This window comes from Saimiri boliviensis, chromosome 14 (genome assembly GCF_048565385.1).
Source record: "Saimiri boliviensis isolate mSaiBol1 chromosome 14, mSaiBol1.pri, whole genome shotgun sequence".
Taxonomy (NCBI): domain Eukaryota; kingdom Metazoa; phylum Chordata; class Mammalia; order Primates; family Cebidae; genus Saimiri; species Saimiri boliviensis.
Window position 1 is genome coordinate 9,915,916 of NC_133462.1, and position 19,153 is coordinate 9,935,068.

The following is a 19,153-nucleotide window of genomic DNA, read 5'->3' on the forward strand; positions in this document are numbered from 1 at the left end:
TGAGCCTAGTAGTTCAAGACCAGCCTGGCCAACATGGTGAAACCCCATCTTTACCAAAAATACAAAAGCTAGCCTGGGGGTGGTGGCGTGTGCTTGTAATCCCAGCTACTCAGGAGGCTGAGGTAGGAGAATCGCTTGAACCCTGTTGGCAGAAGTTGCAGTGAGCTGAGATTGTGCCACTGCACTCCAGCCTGGGTGTCAGAGTGAGACTCCATCTCAAAAAAATAAAAAATAAAAATAAATAAAGGTTTTCAAGGCCAGGTTCTACCTACAATATTTCAATGCAGCTGGTGTGGGGTGGGCCTGAGGTCGGCAGCTGATAGAGTCCCACGTGCAAGCAGAGTTGAGTTCGTGACCTGAGCCTGGGAGCTTGGCTCTTGCCGCTGGGAAAGGCCACGTGACTGGAACCCGCATAGCACGTGCAAGATCTGGCTCACCTCTGCTGTCTGTTCAGCACCCAGCGCGGCCCCGGCCCACAGCAGGTGCTCTGAGGGCATCTGTGCAACTGCCCACTGGCCCTCCTGCCTCTGTCACCATCCCTGGGACAGTCATGATCTTGCAGTCACCAGCCCTGGGTCAGCTGATGGCCTAGGTCCCTCCACATGGCTCTCTGGAGCCCTTGGGACTACTCTGCGGATGTCCTCTCCATGACTGCGAAGACCCCTCAGCATGTGTCAGTCACCTGCTTCTTTCTGGGTCCGTTAAGGCCTTTCTGCATGCACAGCCGTGTCTGGAACTCTGAAACCTCACGGTGCCAGCTGCCCTCCCTTGCTGTCAGCTTTGTTTTTTTTTTTTTGAGACAGAGTTTCGCTCTTGTTACCCAGGCTGGAGTGCAGTGGCACGATCTCGGCTCACCGCAACCTCCGCCTCCTGGATTCAGGCAATTCTCCTGCCTCAGCCTCCTGAGTAGCTGGGATTACAGGCACGCGCCACCATGCCCAGCTGATGTTTTGTATTTTTAGTAGAGACGGGGTTTCACCGTGTTGACCAGGATGGTCTCGATCTCTTGACCTCGTGATCCACCCGCCTCGGCCTCCCAAAGTGCTGGGATTACAGGCTTGAGCCACCGCACCTGGCCGCTGTCAGCATCTTTCTACCCCTCCCCATGGGGTCACTGACCCTTCACTGCTTGCCACCTTCCGATCTCTGTCACTGTCCTTGTGCCAAGCATCAATCTTGTCTAGATCACTACCTCTGCTCTCAGTCACCTCAAGATGGGCACTAGTGATGCCTGTCCGTCACTTCACTGGCTCCAGTGCTCCTCTGGCTCCGCCCCATTCCTGGCACTTTGCCCACATGCCCTGGCAACTCCGCCCGCGGCCCGGCTCTCACCAGAACGTCTGCTTCAGGATCATGCCTTGCTCCTCCAGCCATGTCTTTCGGGCCTCTGCTGTCTTGCCCTTCCCAGCATCCACCACGGCCGGTGGGAATTCTAAGAAAAGGCCCACCAGAGGCTTTGGAAGATGCCCGTACCCTTGGCTACGCCAGGGTGCACAGTGGGTGGTTTACTGTACAGCAAGGAATGCATGCTGTGGCCCGGGACACTCCGCCCAGGGCAGGAGCCTGGGATGACAGGGGCCTGCTGGGGAAGGGGTGGGGCGTGGGCCTCTGAAAAGGGGCGGGGAAGCCCAGGTTAACTCCAGCAAGGGACTTGGAGATGGGCCAGGGGAGCTCACCTTGGCCTGGGGGCGTGAGGCTCACAGCCTGGGAGAGGGCAGCCAGCACTGACTGCTCTGCCAGCCCGAGGCGCAGCCGTCCGCTCAGGGACCTGTTGGGGAGAGCAGGCCAGGGAAGGGGGCTTGTCTGCAGCTCCCCAATCTTGTCTCCTCCCTCCTCTGGTCTTCCCCTTGATGCATGCAGACCCTCTCCTCAAAAACCAGAAGAGTCTTCAGAGCCTGGAAGGGACCCCAGACATCACACAGCCCCATGTGACGGATGAGGAAATTGAGGCCAGCCCAGTGATGATCCTGCCCACTAGTGTGGACTGGGGAAGGGGCACAAGTAGGTGCAATGCCAGTGTCTCCACCTCTCATCTCAGCTGTCCTGAGTGGCTGGCGAGGCTTGAGGTGGCCTTCCCAGTCTTCAGGGGCCAGGCCCCCTGCTCATGCTTTTCTCATCCAAAGGTGGTCAGGGCATTCGTGATGGATTCTGGCTGCCAGCCCCTCCCTCCTTTTACCTCCAGGCCTGCAGCCCCCCTCCGAAGCCTCACAGGCCCACACACTCACCTGGCGATGTACCGGGCTTCTGAGTGGCGGCAGGCAACAAAGAGGGCTTTGATGATGTCTATCTTCTTGGCTGTGGACTGGAGAGACAAGAGGAGCGGTCAGTGCCTGGTGAAGGCAGGGACCACACCTCCGCTCCACCAGGCACGCTGCTGCCCCACATTTTGAAATACGTGCCCTCCTTCCATTACCCCATCCCCATGTCCCAGAGCCCACGGCCACCCGCTCTTAGGGCGGTAAGAATGAGCTGGCTCTCCTCCTTGCCTCCCTCTCCCTTTATCCAAGAAGTATTTATTGTGTCCTGTCACGGTCAGGTCAGGAATGGTATTAGGTGTTAGACTCTGGAGAGAAGACTCCCCTCGGGTTGGGTGCAGGAAGAGGGAAGGAAGCTGTGCATCCCGCGAGCAGGACTGAAGCCACCCAGCCCAGACGGTCTACCCAGAAGCATTCCCGACACACGCGGGGCCTTAGGTCCCCGAGATGTCTGGGGTCTGGGGTGAGCGGCCCGCCCCACTCACAGCACTGCCAGTGAGCCTGGCGATGTCTCGGAACTTGGTGAAGACCCCGGAAGCAGTGAGCGGAGGAGGTGGCAGCATGAGCCTCTGGGTGCTGCGGCTGTTCTCGGCCACCAGCCCCACGTCACCCTTCTCGGCTGCCTCAGCCCGGACAGACTCCAGCTGCCGACCTGCAGGGAGAGTACGGGGAGTGGCGGGGGTGGTTTGAGGGTGACATGACAGCTATGGCTGTGCGCCTCCCTTCTCCGGCATCCTGGCTGAATCTTCTCCAGCTGTGTGTGCTTGTGGCAAGTCCCGGCACCACCCTGTATCTAATGCTCACCTACTTGGTAGAAATGGCTTGGTGAATGCGCCCCTACTATGCTGGCTGTAGGAAACCAGCAGATGCACACAGAGCCAGGAAAGTGGTGGATGAACAAACATGTCCACGCTCAGGGGAGACATCTGGGTTGGCTTCATCAGGGCACAGACGGGATTTAAAGCCACAGGTGGGACAAGATCACTAGGGAGGTGAGTGTGGACACAGCAGAGAAGGCCAGGTAACCCTTTCCTCTGGCTGGTCATTAACATCTCTGGCAGTGACCAATGACCCTTTAGCTTGTTGTTGGGATTCACTCAGGGTGGCTGGCAAAATAATAGGGAAATATTAGGGAGAGTCAGAAGATTATGGCCTCAAACCTTTTGGAAGGCTGAAAGGTTTTGATGGAACAGGCTGAAGGCAGCCAGTTCATTATGTTAGAATTTTAAGTCATAGGGTAAGATTAGGGACAATAAAAGCTTCCCCAGTGAAGTCTGTTTACCCCACATCCCTTTGTCTCTACTCTGATTTATTTGCTCATGTAAACTTTGTGCTGGATGGTCCTCTCAGGGGGAGGTCAAAGGGGAATTACGAGTTAATGGTGTTTACTCTGGGGCCTGGAACCAAGACCTTTTACTAACCATGTTAATTATCCACAAGCACGTTGACTTAGAACCTGTTATTAAATCTACACTGAATAAATGTGAGGAGTGGCAGCGAGTCGTGGTCGGTTAGCTGCAACCGCCCACTGAAAGCAGCTGACAACCATCCCTAGCCCCCTCAGATTCACTGTGTGAGTGCACCCCTTCATCCGTCACTGAGTCAGGGTCTCAGGACAGACCTCCACAGGTGGTGACTGACGTCTCATCTTGTTTTGGAGCCACCGGCTTACACACGTGGAATGTGCTCTGGCCCAACTTACTGTCCAGAGCTGGGTCCCGTGGGTGCTTGGGTCTAAGAGCTGGGGAGGTGGAGCCTCAAGTCACGGTGACAACTGTGACAAGCAGCTCTCAACCAATCAGAACCAGCACGCTCTTGTCACTACAGATAGCGTGTCACCTCTTTTCTGTTCTGAAATGAAATGCAGAGATAACGTAACCTGCCTACATGTATCAGGACAACACCCTAACCCTAACACAGAAAAGAAGGAAAGGGAAAGCAATCTGAAATGAGCAAGCGCGAGCTTCAGTCCACAGGTGCTTGGCTGCGGCACAGAGGACTGGAGAGGACAGACGAACCAGCCGGGCCTCGCACCTGAAGTAGAACTGCCACAAATGGGAGAGCCGATGGTGTGAGCATTCACCGATGTGATGTATTGACTCACAAGTCAGCATGGACAGGATTCTCCCAAGTGGCCAACAACTCACAACAAACCTGGCACTTGGGCAGCCACAGGGTGGCATGGAGAGGAGCGTGAACGTGAGCACGCCAAGAGGTGGGGGAGGAGAGAGCAGAAGAGGCCCCAGCCACCACGGATCATTGGGCAGGAAGGCCAGCATCAGCAACTTCTTTTGTGAATAACAAACAGATCCTTCTGTGTCTGAGCCAATATAGTTGGGCTTTTCTGTTACCTGCAGCTCAGAGTATTTCCAACAGACCCCATGTGTGCTGGGTTTCGTATGACATCAGTGCTCCAAAAACGTACCATGAGTGAGTGGAGATTCCTGAGTCTCATCTCCTCTGGCTCCCGTAACTCTTTCCTGATCCTGAGTCAACCTTTCTCACTCGCTCTGTCTTCTCGTGAAAGCCTGAAACCCCCGCCTTTCCTAAACACTGGTGATCCTCATGACCCTAAGCCAGCTCCCATACTCAGTACCTCCTCTCCCCAGGCAGATGAGAACTCAGCAGCGTGTGGTCACCCCTCCTTTGCTGACCACTCCTAAACTCTGGGCTCGAGCCAGCCTGGTGAGCCTCAGACCCATGTTTCCAAACTTCCTGGATGACCCCGGGGGTCCCTCGATCCAGGCTGCTCACACCTGCCCTACACTGGGTGATTAACACCCATGCAGGTGCCTGCTCCTCACCAGGGCCCCGAGCTGCTGATGGCTTTATCATTCATCCAGGCACCCATGGAGAGCCTAGAGGCGTTCCTCCTGCCTCCTCACCCTGACCCCACTGTCTGCCAATCTCTCCTGTGCCCCTTTTCTCTACGGCCTGGGTCCAGCTCCTCTTCCCCCTGGACACTGCCCCTTGCCTGCTCACGATCCTTCCATGGCTCCCCAGTGTCCTCATAATAAGCATGGAGCACTCTAGGCCCTTGGCTGGCAGGCTGTCCACATCACCAGCCTTTCCACCCAGCACTGGCGGCTGCGCCCCTGCAGGCCGCTGCCCTCCACACCATGTTCTTCCCTCCCACTCCTTCCAACCCCTCCAGTCAAAGTCCTTTCAGACCTCTGCTACCTCCCTAAGCCCCAACCCTCAATCTCAGCCCCGAAATCCTGCTCTCTGCCTCCAGCATCTTTCCCCAGTCCTCCCCTTCCCTGCACCCCACGGCCCTCATCCCAACACAAGCCAGGTCCTCCCTCACCTGAACGGCTGCCCCCATGTTCTCTCCCACACCCCTGAAACCTGCCCCCATTAGGCCTCCTCCCTCTCAGCCTCCTCCTCACTCCATCTTCAGAGCTTCTCTCCACTGTCTCTCTGGGCCACTTGGCCTCTCCACTTTCTCTGGCTGAGGTCCCATCCCTCTGTTCCCCAGCCCCCTTACCTGTGGCCTGTGCCACTGCCTTTAGAAGGACACCATCACCCACGCCAAGCTCCAGGCCCTGCTGGGGCGGCCCCAGCTGGTTGAGGCTGAGGTAGAGGACAGGGAGGAGGTCTGGGGGCGACAGAGCCACCACGGAGCGCAGCAAGTTGCTCAGCGTCTCCACCATCCGCAGCCTGAAAGAGGGGACAGGGGTGTGACCATCTGGTGCTTCAAGGTCAAAGCGTGGCGTAGGGGTGGGGTAGGCTTACGCGGGCAGACACTAGAAACAAGAGGAAAGGGCTCAGGAACAGTCCCGGACTCTCAGGCCTGGAGCCGTGAGGACAATCACAGATTGCTGGTAGTGAGACCACCTTTGCAAAATCGTAACTGAGGAAGCGACGACAGTGAAAGAAACCACACCTATCCGACTCCATCTTGCTTCTAACCTTTAAGCTGTCCTTGTTCAGTCCTGGGCGTGGGCAGAACTAACTTTGGGAAGAAATTCGGTTCATGGTTTAACTCTGAAACAAAATTGGTAATAGCCCTTTCTGAAAAAGACCCCTTTTTGCCTAGGGACCTGCCTTGGCAGGACTAACAAACTAGCTACAAGATTAGAAATGTAGGTTTAGAGGTCATGCAGCCTCTGGCTCCAAAAGTCTGAACCACCCCCAGATTGCTCCTGGGGATAACATCGCTACTGTAAAACCTAAGATCAGTGCTTGAGATATTCTGAAGACCCTACACTTAGTCTGACGCCACCCAAATGGGTAATCTGGCCCAGTGAGTTCTGCCATCCACCCAGGAACGGAAGACAGCAAGAAAAACTCACTCTGACCCACCGTGAGTCCATCTCCAACCTGACCAATCCATACTCCCCACTTCCCCAGCCCCTACTTGCCAAATTTTCTTTAAAAACTTTGACCCCTGAGTGTTCAGGGGGACTGATTTCAGTAATAATCAAACTCCGGTCTCCTGCACAGCTGGCTCTGCGGCCCCTGTCTTGATAAATTGGCTGTCTAGGCAGCAGGCAAGGTGAACCCACTGGGTGGTTACAGTGGGAGGGTAACTTGGCGGGATGGTGACGATGATGAAGATGGTGATGATCATGTTAGGGAAATGACAGCTAATGCTACAGAGCATTTTCTAAATTCAGGAGCTGGCTTTAAGCACTTTACACTTTGCACCTTTTAACTCATGGAATCTTCATAGTTCCCCTCTGAGGTAAGTACTGTTATTATTTCCATTTTACAGATGAAGAAACAGAGGCACAGAGGGTCTCTGGCTTGCCCAGGGTCACAGAGCTAGTAAGTTATCAAGTTGAGATGTAAACCAAGTCCGTGTGCCCGAGGACTGTGTTCCCAGCCAAAGCTGTGCTGCCTCTAAAAATAAAACCATGTTTCTGTCTAAAACACCAAAGCTGGAAAGAATGGGTTTGTTACTGGCAATCTTAGGGGCCCTCATTAAAAACAGAAGCCGTAAGTTTTTCTTACAGAAGTCTCATTACCAAGGTTTTTAAGGTGCAGAGGAGAAATCTAAAAACCAACACGAGGGAAATACCACAGCAATAATCGTTGTAGGCAAGAGCGACCATTGGATGCTGCAGTGGGTGGAATAACCTCCCCCGAAATTGACATCAACTCAGAGCCTCACAACATGACCTGATTTAAAATAGAGTCTTTTCAGATATAACTGTGGATTAAGATGAGATCACAGTGAATTAAGGTAGGCAGTGAATCCAAAAAGCATTCTTACAAAATAAAGCAGAGGGCTAGGCGCTGTGGCTCACGCCGGTAATCCCAGCACTTTGGGACACCGAGGTGGACGGATCCTTTGAGGTCAGCTCAAGAACGGCCTGGCCAACATGGTGAAATCCTGTCTACTGAAAATACAAAATTAGGCAGGTGTGGTGGCACACCTGTAATCCCAGCTACTTGAGAGGCTGAGGCAGGAGAATTGCTTGCACCCATGAGGCGGAGGATACAGTGAGCTGAGATCACGCCATTACATTCCAGCCTGGGCAACAAGAGCGAAACTCTGGCCAGGTGCAGTGGCTCACGCCTGTAATCCCAGTACTTTCGGAGGCCAAGGCGGGTGGATCACAAGGTCAGGAGATCGAGACCATCCTGGCCAACGTGGTGAAACCCTGTCTCTACTAAAATACAAAACATTAGGCTGGTGTGGTGGCACGCGCCTGTAGTCCCAGCTACTCAGGAGGCTGAAGCAAGGGAATTGCTTGAACCCAGGAGGCAGAGACTGCAGTAAGCCGAGATCACACCACTGCAATCCAGCCTGGTGACAGAGCAAGACTCCGTCTCAAAAACACAAAAAAAGCAAGGGGGCTGGGCAGGGACCAGCGATGCTAACATGTTGCTAAGAAGAACCAGAGTGGGGCAGGGCCATGTGCTGGCCATCACTGGGGTGTGGGGCTCTGCGGGGAACCTCTGTGCATGAGAAGAGGGTCCTCACTGTAACTGAGACCTGACTTTTCTTCGTGAATATGCAGACATGTAAGCAAGACCGAAGTCACTTTGGGTGACTCAGTGTGGACTAGATGTAATCTCGGACTCCACGGTGGTGCCAGCCACCGCGAGGTGGAGCCTGTCTCCCTACCCCGCACAACTAGGCTCACCCTTGTGTCTTGCTCCGACCACAAGAATGAGGCAGAAAGTCAAGAGGACCTGCAGCCACTTCTGTGACCATGTCTGACCTCCCTGGTCATGCGCCCGCGTGGGGTCAGAGGCCATGATGAAAGGATGTGGCAGAACAAGTCAGCATGGACTGCCATGCAGAGGACAGAGCCCAAAGCGTCCCCGCCCCCGCCCAGGCAGGCCTGATTAGTTTACCGAGCAGAAACCTCCTCAATCTTCTCAAACGTCCGGGCCACCGCCAGGTAAGGGACCCTAGGGAAGGAAAAGAGGCGCAAGAGCTACAGTGGTGCCGGTTATGCCACGCTGTCCTTCTGTGCCCGATTCCTTACGCCTCCCTGCGACAGCCCTGCCAATGCCCACATGCAGGAGCTCACTGCCCGGGGCTGTCTCTCTGTCCCTTTCAATGCTGCTGATTGTCGCCAAAACACAGGAGGGAGAGACTTGACCACTTCGTCCAACCAAGCCTCTGCTTAAAGGGCCTCCGGGAGCAACAGGAACAGGACTGGGACAGTCTGAACAGGGAGAAACCTCACTTCTGGCCCGGTTTCCAGCAGGCGTCTTCCACAGGATGGTAGTTGTTCTTGGCAGGATTGTAACCGGATGGGTCCAGGGGTCTGTGGAGGAAAAAGGGAGATGAAATTGCACAGAGCCCTGGTCAAAGCGAAGTCATTCCTCCAACTGTGATGGGCCAGGCTCTGTTCAAGTCACACGGTGCAGACTGAATGGAAACAAGGTTTGCTAGCCTGGAGCTCACATACCAGCAGGAGAGTCAGAGGGAAGAGGGCAGAAAGCCCCCGCCTGAACACATCATTCATTTCAGGTGTTAACATGAGAAGAGCTGTGCCACTTCACAGGGTGGTCAGGGAAGGCTGGAGACGTCCGGGCAGAATGAGGGGAGGTGCTGGCCGAGTGGGCAGAGGGGAAGAGCACTCCAGCGGTGCAAAGGCCCTGAGGGGCAAACACGCTTGACAAACAGAAAAGGGATCGCATGGTTGCGGTGGGACAGATGGACACAGTCCCGGGTGTCACAAAATGCCAGGTGCTGTGCTAACGCCACATCAATTAACAATCAGACCTGCAAGGAAGGGATCTTTCTTTTTTTTTTTTTTTTTTTTTTTTTTTTGAGACGGAGTTTCGCTCGTTACCCAGGCTGGAGTGCAATGGCGCGATCTCGGCTCACCGCAACCTCCGCCTCCTGGGCTCAGGCAATTCTCCTGCCTCAGCCTCCGGAGTAGCTGGGATTACAGGCACGCGCCACCATGCCCAGCTAGTTTTTTGTATTTTTAGTAGAGACGGGGTTTCACCATGTTGACCAGGATGGTCTCGATCTCTCGACCTCGTGATCCACCCGCCTCGGCCTCCCAAAGTGCTGGGATTACAGGCTTGAGCCACCGCGCCCGGCCGGGATCTTTCTTTTTGTTTGTTTGTTTGGACAAAGTCTCACTCAATTGCCCAGGCTGGAGTGCAGTGGCGTAATCTCAGCTCACTGCAACCTCCGCCTCCCGGGTTCAAGCGATTCTCCTGCCTCAGCCTCCTGAGTAGCTGGGATTACAGGCATCCACCACCACGCCCAACTTATTTTTTATATTTTCAGTAAAGGCAAGGTTTTACCATGTTGACCAGGCTGGTTGTGAACTCGACCTCAAATGATCCACCCACCTTGGCCTTCCAAAATGCTAGGGTTTACAGGCATGAGCCACCACACCTGGCTGAAGGGACCTTTCTAAATTCCTTTTCCAAATAAGGAGAAACGGGGGCACAGAGTGGTTGAGTAACTCACCCATGGCCACATACCTGGTGAGCAGCACAGGTCTAGAGACTGCTCCCAACCTCTATATCTTTTTTTTTTTTTTGGACACAAGGTCTCACTGTCACCCAGGCTAGAGTGCAGTGGAGTGGTGCTCACTGCAGCCTCCAACTCCTGGGCTCAAGCCATTCTCCCACCTCAGCTTCCTGAGTAGCCAGGACTACAGGTACATGCAGCCATGCCTGGCTGATCTTTGTAGAGATGGGGTTTTGCTGTGTTGCCCACGCTGGTTTCGAACTCCTGGGCTTAAGCAATCCTCCCACCTCGACTTCACAAAGTGCTGGGATTACAGGCATGAGCCAGTGTGCCCGGCCTCAAGGTTTATATCTTAAGTGGCTCACACTGACCCTGTGAGTCACCCCAGGCCAAGCTCTGCATTGAGCCTCATCTGGGTTCCAATCTGCTCTGCCTTGGCCAGCTGTGCTTGCTGAGGAAGCAGCTGCCTCTCTCTGAACCACAGCATCTCCTTCCGCCTGGGGAGCTAAGGGCTCCCTACCATGATATGACAGGTTTGTCCTAAAGATTAAGTAAAAATGACAGTGAGGGTTCCCACTCCTGGGTGCATTTCTATGGGGAACATTTTCAGAAGAATGAGGACTCCCCAGCTCCAGGCCTACGTCTGTATCAAAATGAGGATAAGGGCTGGGGGGAGAAAGAGACTCCCTCAGGGTATTTTCCGGCTCTTCAGCGGATTCTGATGCTCACACAGGGCATGGATGGTCAAGACAGGTGGCGTCACTGCAGGATTAAGAATTAAGAATTCACAGCCCCGGCCTGTGGGAAGAAGCTTATGTCTGGGTAGGGAGGCTCTTTACCATGTGATAAGACATAAAAGAAAGTCTGACTCAAACACGTACCTCCTTTCACACATGAAGGGAGAGCCACCAGGCTTCCCACGCAGATGCAATATGAGCTGGGGCCTGAGGGAAGCCTGCGGGGCACAGTGGGTTGGGGACAGTGTTCCAGGCTGGGGGCAAGCACGTTCAGAAGCAGAGAGGAAGCCGGACGCGGTGGCTCACGCCTGTAATCCCAGCCAGCACTTTAGGAGACTGAGGTGGCTGGATCACCAGAGGTCAGGAGTTTGAGACCAGTCTGGCCAAATGGTGAAACTCCATCACTACTAAAAATACAAAAATTAGCCCAGTGTGGTGGTGGGTGCCTATCATTCCAGCTAGTCAGAAGAATCGCCTGAACCCGGGAAGTGGAGCTTGCAGTGAGCTGAGATCACACCACTGCACTCCAGCCTGGGCAACAGAGACTGTCTCCCAAAAAAAAAAAAAAAAAGACAGCAGGGACATGGTGTGTGGAGGGAGCACGAGGAGGCTACAGATGGCAGGAAGCTGCAATATAAGGTGGATGGGGCTGGTTTATGAGGGCTCTGGGGAGCCCAGCATGTTATCCTCCGTGCTGGGGCATTGCAGATGGGTTTTGAGCATGGCAGAGATGGGGTATGACCTCATCGCTTTATAGGATATTTATCTATCCACCCACACATCCAATCATCCATTCAACCCATCTTCAGTGTGGCCTCCTGTGTGCGTATCAGGTGTCATGGGAATCAGCCCAGACATCTCTTCAAATAATTAACAAAATTACACTGAAGCAATTAATTACTTAACAACCTATTCACTGTCCCACAGGCCCAGCACACTGTGCACACCACAGGGGCCAGGGTGGGATGGGCCGCTAGGGGCTGGCATAGAAAAGGGCGTTCAGTGAATTTTAAGGCAGAATAGATGCACCTGCTGGCTTCAGGCGTGTACACTAAATCTGGTGAGTTCAGGCCAGGCGTGGTGGCTCATGCCTGTAATCCCAGCACTTTGGGAGGCCAAGGCAGGCAGATAACCTGAGGCCAGGAGTTCGACACCGGCCTGAGACCAACATGGTGAAACTATGTCTCTACTAAAAACATACAAATTAGCTGGGTGTGCTGGCATGCACCTGTAATCCCAGCTATTTGGGAGGCTAACGTAGGAGAACTGCTTGAACCGGGAGGTGTAGGTTGTGATGAGCCGAGATGGCACCAGCGCACTGCAGCCTGGGCAACAGAGCGAGGCTCCATCTCAAAAAAAAAAATAAACATAAAAAAATCTGGTGAGTTCAGAGCCAGAGGAACAGAGAGGTAGGAAATGAGGCCAGAGAGGGAGGTGAGGGCCAGTGGCCGAATGGGCTTACATTTTCTCCTGAGGGCTCTGGGGAACCCTAGAGGGTCAGAGTCAACTCTGGGTGTTGGAAAAATCCCCCAGGCTCTATGGGGATCAGGCTTAAGAGGAAATGCTGGAGGCAGGGTCAGGGGGTGGCTGGGGCCACGGTCAGCAAACTCCAGCCCTGGACCGTTTCTACAGAGCCTGGGAGCTAAGAATGGTTTTGCAACAGGGGCCAAATGTGCCCCGCAAAGCCTAAAATATTTACTCTCTGGCTCTTTATAGAAAAGGCTCACCAAGCCCTGCAAGAGGAGGAAGTCTGAGCTGGGTATGGGGCTGGGGAAATGCAGAGAAGGAAATACGCCGCGAAGACCCTTTCTAGACCCAGACACTGACTCACCCCTCAGCTCCCTCCTTTCCCGGAGCCCCTAGCTCCTCTTCTTTCATTTCTTTTTTGATTGCTGGCTTCCGGGGGGCTAGGAAGGAAGATACAAAACAGTGGGTCTCTTCTCCTTCCGACAGCCCCCACCTCCCATCCACTGTGCACCCAGCACCACCCCAGAGCTCGGGGAGATGGGTGACAGGCCGGTAGAGATGAGGCCAACTTTCTAGCCAGCAGGAAAGGGAGAAAGATCCTGCAGCATCTCAGGCCTCTGGAGAGAGTCTCATGAGCCTCCTTCAACCCCGGGAGGTGGGGTGGGCCGGGGAAACTCACTGAAGAAGCTGCTGAGCGTCTTGGGAGCTCTGCGGGCAGGCTTGGCCTGCTCCTCCTCCTGCAGCTCCTGTTTTGTGGCCACCTCAGGCTCTGAAATGCTTTCCATCGGGGTCTCTGCTTCTGCGGTGAGAGAGCTCAGACAGTGATGCAAACTCTTTTGACCCTAAGACCTTTTTTTTTTTTTTTTTTAAATAAAGCTCAAGGTCCTTTTGACCCGGCAGACGGAAGACATAACTGAACCTACCCTTTTCCTTTCTGCAGCGTTAGCTCTGAGCTGAGATCTCAGGCCTACTGTCCACTCCTCTGTGCTAACTAGAAGAATTCTAGCATTTGGCATGAAACGGGGGACTTAGGAATAGTGGTAAAAAGAAATCTCATCATCCTAAGAAGAAATTCCCATTCCTCCCCGCAGCTGTGGAAAATCAGACACAATTCTGCATCCCTAAAATTCTCCCTGCAAGTGTTGTTTCCAGCACAGGGGCCTCATGGACACTGGGACCACCCTGCAAGGGTAACTTCAGCCTCTAAAATCCTGTAACTCAGCTTGGCTGTCTAACTTAATTAATAACATTTAATTTACGCCTGTGATTTCTGAAAGCTATGAATACTTTTTATCTTTTTCTTTGTGTGTGTGTGTGGGGGGGGGGGAGGGGGGGCGGTTCTTGCTCTGTCACCCAGGCTGGAGTACAGTGGTGGGATCATAGCTCACTGCAACCTCCACCTTCTGGCCTCAAGCGATCCTCCTACCTCAGCCTCCCAAGTAGCTGGGACTATAGGTGTGTGCCACCAGGCCCAGCTCATTTTCGTATTATTATTTATTTTTTTGGTAGAGATGGGGTTTCGCCATGTTGCCCAGGCTGGTCTGGAACTCCTGGAGTTCACCCACCTCAGCTTCCCAAAGTGCTGGGATTCCAGGCATGAGCCACCACACCCGGCCTATGAAGACCTTTTAAAGAATGATGGGCTCTAGGCGGCCGGGCGCGGTGGCTCAAGCCTGTAATCCCAGCACTTTGGGAGGCCGAGGCGGGTGGATCACGAGGTCGAGAGATCGAGACCATCCTGGTCAACATGGGGAAACCCCGTTTCCACTAAAAATACAAAAAACTAGCTGGGCATGGTGGCGCGTGCCTGTAATCCCAGCGACTTAGGAGGCTGAGACAGGAGAATTGCCTGAGCCCAGGAGGCGGAGGTTGCAGTGAGCCGAGATCGCGCCATTGCACTCCAGCCTGGGTAACAAGAGTGAAACTCCGTCTCAAAAAAAAAAAAAAAAAAAAGAAAAAAAAAAAAGAATGATGGGCTCTTTCCTCCCTTCCCACATGCATGTGGGAAAATAATATTTTTTTAAAACTCCAGTAATAAAACCTATTTTTCTTCTAGATGTTGCGTTTAAGCAGTAAGTTTGAGAATCTATGTCCTGTTTAAATGAACTATCCTCTAAAGACGTCTGAGGCCAAAATCAGGAGGTGGAGCTGGGGCAGGAGAGGACCAGAAACTCACCAGAGGTCTTCAGGGGTTTCGGAGGTGTGGTGGGCTGGTCCCCGTCTTCTCTTTCCTTCTCTGTTGCCACTTCAGCCTCTGTGAGGTTTTCTTTCGGGGTCTCTGCTTCTGACGACAGACAGAATGGTCAGATGTCCAAAAAAAAAAATCACTTTGACCCCCCACAAGGGTGTTTTGACTCTGGAGATAGTCTGCCCTCATCTGTGCTATCTTGTACCACTGCAATGTACCAATGCAAGTGGCGCGCCATGTCAGACCCTGCTCCTTGTCAACCCCAGGCAAGGCAGGGGCCGTGAGGGAGCCCGGCTCCCGTTCGCCTATGCAGCTGAGACAGAGACAGTGTGTCTTTCCTTACCAACGATTCCTTTAGCGTTATTCACTGCTAAATAGAATCGAAAGGGTTAAAAATGCCAGTGATAGCCTGTCATAGAAAAAAATAAGAAATTTTAAAGCTAAAAAAATCTTACCTCTAGGGTCATGGGAAAAACTGCAAAAACCAATTTGGGAAAAATCTGGCTTAGTAGAAAGAGGCCATCCCTCACTAGATATTGACAATGGCGAAAAGTGTACAGTTGACAGTAAAATTTGATACTAAAAATTGTAAGAAATTTTTTTTTTTTTTTAAGGCAGTGTCTTCCTCTGTCACCCAGGCTGGAATACAGTGGCACGATCTCGGCTCACTGCAACCTCCGCCTCCCAGGTTCAAGTCATTCTTGTCCCTCAGCATCCCAAGTAGCTGGCATTACAGGTACGTGTCACTGTACCTGGCTAATTTTGGTATTGTTGGTAGGGATGGGGTTTCACCATGTTGGACAGGCTGTTCTTGAACTCCTGAACCTCAAGTGATCTCCCACCTTGGCCTCCCAAAGTGCTGGGATTACAGGCGTGAGCCACTGAGCCTGGCCAAGAAATAAAATCTTAACCAAATTTAAATCTGCCCTGGGAAAATGGACCTTTTATTTGTTCACAGAAACCAAAAACCTGACGACATTAAAGGCTGCAATTGGTATAATCTCATATGGGCCCCAGATGATCAATGGATCAGATCTTTATGGCTGTTTCCGGTGGGTTCGCCAACATGCAGGGAACTCAATGGGCACTGCAAGATAGTTTATATTTCTCAAAGGAAACCCAGCGACACCTGTTGGCCACTTTATGAACGACTAGTTCGAGGTATTTAAGTTTTCAGTATTGGATCACATTCCTTGCAATGACAAACTGGGTTTTCACAGGTTGCTGTTACAGAAATCAAGTACTGTACAAAAATCAGCATAGAACAGGAAATGAAGGTGGCAGTTTTCAATTGGATTCCACCGTTTAATATGTTGTAGAGTATCTAATGGATTTCCCACGAGTAAGTAATTATGGTTAAGAAAATACAGGTTGGGCATGGTGGCTCGGGCCTGTAATCCCAGGACTTTGTGAGGCCAAGGTAGGCAGATCATGTGAGCTCAGGAGTTCAAAACCAGCCCGGTCAAATAGTGAATTGCCCGTCTCTACTAAAAATACAAAAATTAGCTGGGTGCGGTGGAGTGTGCCTGTAATCCCAGCTACTCAGGAAGCTGAGGGGGGAGAATCACTTGAACCTGGGAGGTGGAGGTGAGTCCAGACTGTGCCACTGCACTCTAGCCTGGGTGACAGAGTGAGGCCTTGTCTCAAAAAACAAACAAACAAACAAAATCCCACAAAAGAACAAAACACAAATATTAACTTTCTTTCAAGGTATGTGTAGTATCTAATGGTTGTTTGGACATAACTACTTAATCAATAGAGCTGACAACGTATCAGTCTAGGAGTGTCATAAAAAAATTACTAAAACATCAAGGGTGCTGTGAACTAAGCAGGCTTGGGAACCTCAGCTTTATGGTAAAATTTACATGGAAAAGGAAATCATTTAGAGGAAGATAGTTTCCATTAATATAAAAATGGAAGATAAAAATGGGAAACTGTGCCTGAATTATTACTGAATTAAGATATCCAAACAAATATATTCCAAAATGCTTTCAGAGGCCACGTGTGGTGGTTCGCACCTGTAATTCCGGCACTTTGGGAGGCCGAGGCGGGCAGATCACCGAGGTCAAGAGTTTGAGACCAGCCTGGCTAACATGGTGAAACCCCGTCTCTACTAAAAATACAAAAATGAACCAGGTGTGGTGGCACATGCCTGTAATCCCAGCTACCCAGGAGGCTGAGGCAGAAGAATCACTGGAACCCGGGGGCAGAGGCTACAGTAGGCCCAGAATGCACCATGATACTGCAGCCTAGGTAACAGAGCAAGATTCCATCTCCCCTCGCCAAAAAAAAAATGCTTTCAGAACAAAAGTTCCCATGTTGCTAGGTGCAATTTCGACTTACACAGGTGAGTTCCTGGACATAGGCCTCAAATTGGCAGGGTCCAAACATCCTGTGCTCTCAGGCCCCAGTCCCTGCGGATTCCCCACCACACACACACACAGTTCTCTCCTCCTGGGGCCTCACCTTCTTCCTCCTTCTTCCTCTTGGCTTCTCTGTCCTTGTCTGCACTCTCCTCTTCCAGGACTTCCTCAATGGTCCGTTTTGGGAGCTGCTTCCGAGCTGGGAAGGCAAAGGGCTTGGTGTGGCTGACCTTGCTGGCTTGTGTGGTTCCATCCTGGAGAGCTCAGACCCACTGATGTAGCCCCTGGAAGGCTCTGGGCCCTCTCCCCTTCTCTGCCTGCACACAGCCACTGTCCCCGTGCAGGCCTCACCCTTCCATCCCTGCTGCTTCCTGGTTGTGTGACCATGAGCAGGTTACTTAATTTCTCTGTGCTTTGCTCTCTCATGTCTGCAGTATGGAAATAATCCCAACGAGTAAACAATGATGCAACGTACTCGTCACAGTACAGACTCCAGCAAGTCGCTGAGGTCCCCACTGCATCCCTCAGATCTTACTGCCTCCATGTGTTCCAGACAGCTTCCCTGGAACCTCAGAATTCCAGAAGTGGCAGGGAATGAAGCAGGCCCAGGAGAGGTCCTCACCCCTTGATCAGCAGGAGCTGGTGTATAAATACCTCAGCTCCCTTGCATCTCAGGGGTCACTCTGGAGCATTTACGCCATTCCCCAGAGAATCCCACAAAATTAAGCTCCAACTGCCCAATGTGGACCTAACAGCTGTTAGTAGACCTAACAGCACATCCTGTGCTGACTGCTCCCCTGCCCTGGATCACCCTCTGTTCCTTGCAACTCCTGAAGAAATGACTTGCACTTGAATCCGTTTCAGAACTTCAGAGCCTGCTTCTAAAAGGCTCTAAACTGAGACACTAATCATGATGAAGAGCTCATACAAAGGCACTTATAAGCATCTTCACTGTCATATCTCATGCTGGCCATCATGCCATCTGGTCCCTGGTCTCCTGGCCCCCAGTGGCTCCTTCACATGGCCCCAGAGGGAGCTTCTAGCCGCATGGCCGGCACTGTCTCTCCCTGCTCAAACCCTTCCATGACTCCACATTCTCTATGTTATCTAGGATAAAGTCTTTTGACGTCTATCCCAATCCTACCTCATCTCTCTCCATCTGACCTTCTAACTCTTCCCACACCACATACTCACCTTCTTTTACGTCAGTGCGAAACGGGGGTGTTTCCAGACACACCCAGCCATGTCACACCTCCAGGCCTTAGCATGAGCTGTTCAAGACACAGCTCAATGTCACTCCCTCTGAAAATGATCCCCTGACACACCCCCAGGGACAACCTCAATGTCCGCCCTGAGCTCCCAGCGTGTCCTCAGCCACACCATGACTCACGGCAAGCTTTCATTCAGGGATGAACCTGCCTCCCCAGCTCACAGCCCTTCCACGGCTCCCAGGAGCTGCAGCACAAAGCCCAGCCTCCTTGGCTGGGCACGCAAGACCCTTTGGGATCCAGCTCCACTCTTCTCTCTAGCTCACTTCTTGCTGCACGCTATCCTTAAACTCTCCCCGCTCCCCAAATCGCATCCAATTCTCCAGAAACAAGGAAGTGGATGAGAGCCCCCAAACATGCTGTGCCATTCCCATCTCGAGGCCACTGTAAGTGCTTTTCTTGTCTGAAATGCATGCATTGGTCCTTTCTCAACGTGGCCAATCCCAATCCATCTTCTAAGGCTTGGTTCAGCCATCACCTCCCCTGGGCTGGTTGACTTCTGAGCTCCCAGAGTGCCTTGTGTCACCCAGCATTCTCCGATGGAAAGATGTGGCAAGCCACGTATATAACCTTAAACTTCCTCACAGCCACGTTAATAAAAAAAAAAGGGGGAAAGGCTGGGTGTGGTAGCTCACACCCGTAATCCCAGCACTTTAGGAGGCGGAGGTGGGTGGATCATGAGGTCAGGAGTTTGAGACCAGCCTGGCCAACATGGTGAAACCCCATCTCTACTGAAAATACAAAAGTTAGCCAGGCAGGGTGGTGGGTGCCTATAATTCCAGCTACTGGGGAGGCTGAGACAGGAGAATTGCTTGGACCCAGGAGGCAGAGGTTGCAGTGAGCCAAGATCACGCCATTGCACTCCAGCCTGGGTGACCACCACAAAAAGAAAAAAAAAAAGGAGGGACAGTGGCTGGGAAATGAGGATAAACTTGGTTTAAATAATCTATCCTACGCAATACATGTAAAATAGTATGG

At 52.4% G+C, this 19,153-nt stretch overlaps 1 protein-coding gene across 6 annotated transcripts in view; it reads right to left on the minus strand.

Moving 5' to 3' along the window:
* Nucleotides 1–19,153, minus strand: part of LIG1 (DNA ligase 1) — a 48,567-nt gene that overhangs the window by 15,606 nt on the left and 13,808 nt on the right. For 4 of the 6 annotated variants that reach the window (XM_003940298.4, XM_010351015.3, XM_074386126.1 and 1 more), the window contains 11 exons: nt 17,011–17,106; nt 14,533–14,640; nt 13,036–13,155; nt 12,721–12,796; nt 8,903–8,983; nt 8,565–8,621; nt 5,743–5,915; nt 2,741–2,907; nt 2,226–2,302; nt 1,677–1,768; nt 1,333–1,432 (listed from right to left, as the gene is read on the minus strand). In XM_003940298.4, coding sequence (XP_003940347.3) covers nt 1,333–1,432; nt 1,677–1,768; nt 2,226–2,302; nt 2,741–2,907; nt 5,743–5,915; nt 8,565–8,621; nt 8,903–8,983; nt 12,721–12,796; nt 13,036–13,155; nt 14,533–14,640; nt 17,011–17,106 — 1,147 coding nt within the window. The remainder of the gene's footprint in view (nt 1–1,332; nt 1,433–1,676; nt 1,769–2,225; nt 2,303–2,740; nt 2,908–5,742; nt 5,916–8,564; nt 8,622–8,902; nt 8,984–12,720; nt 12,797–13,035; nt 13,156–14,532; nt 14,641–17,010; nt 17,107–19,153) is intronic. The other 2 variants (XM_010351016.3, XM_074386127.1) reach the window with 1 other exon arrangement.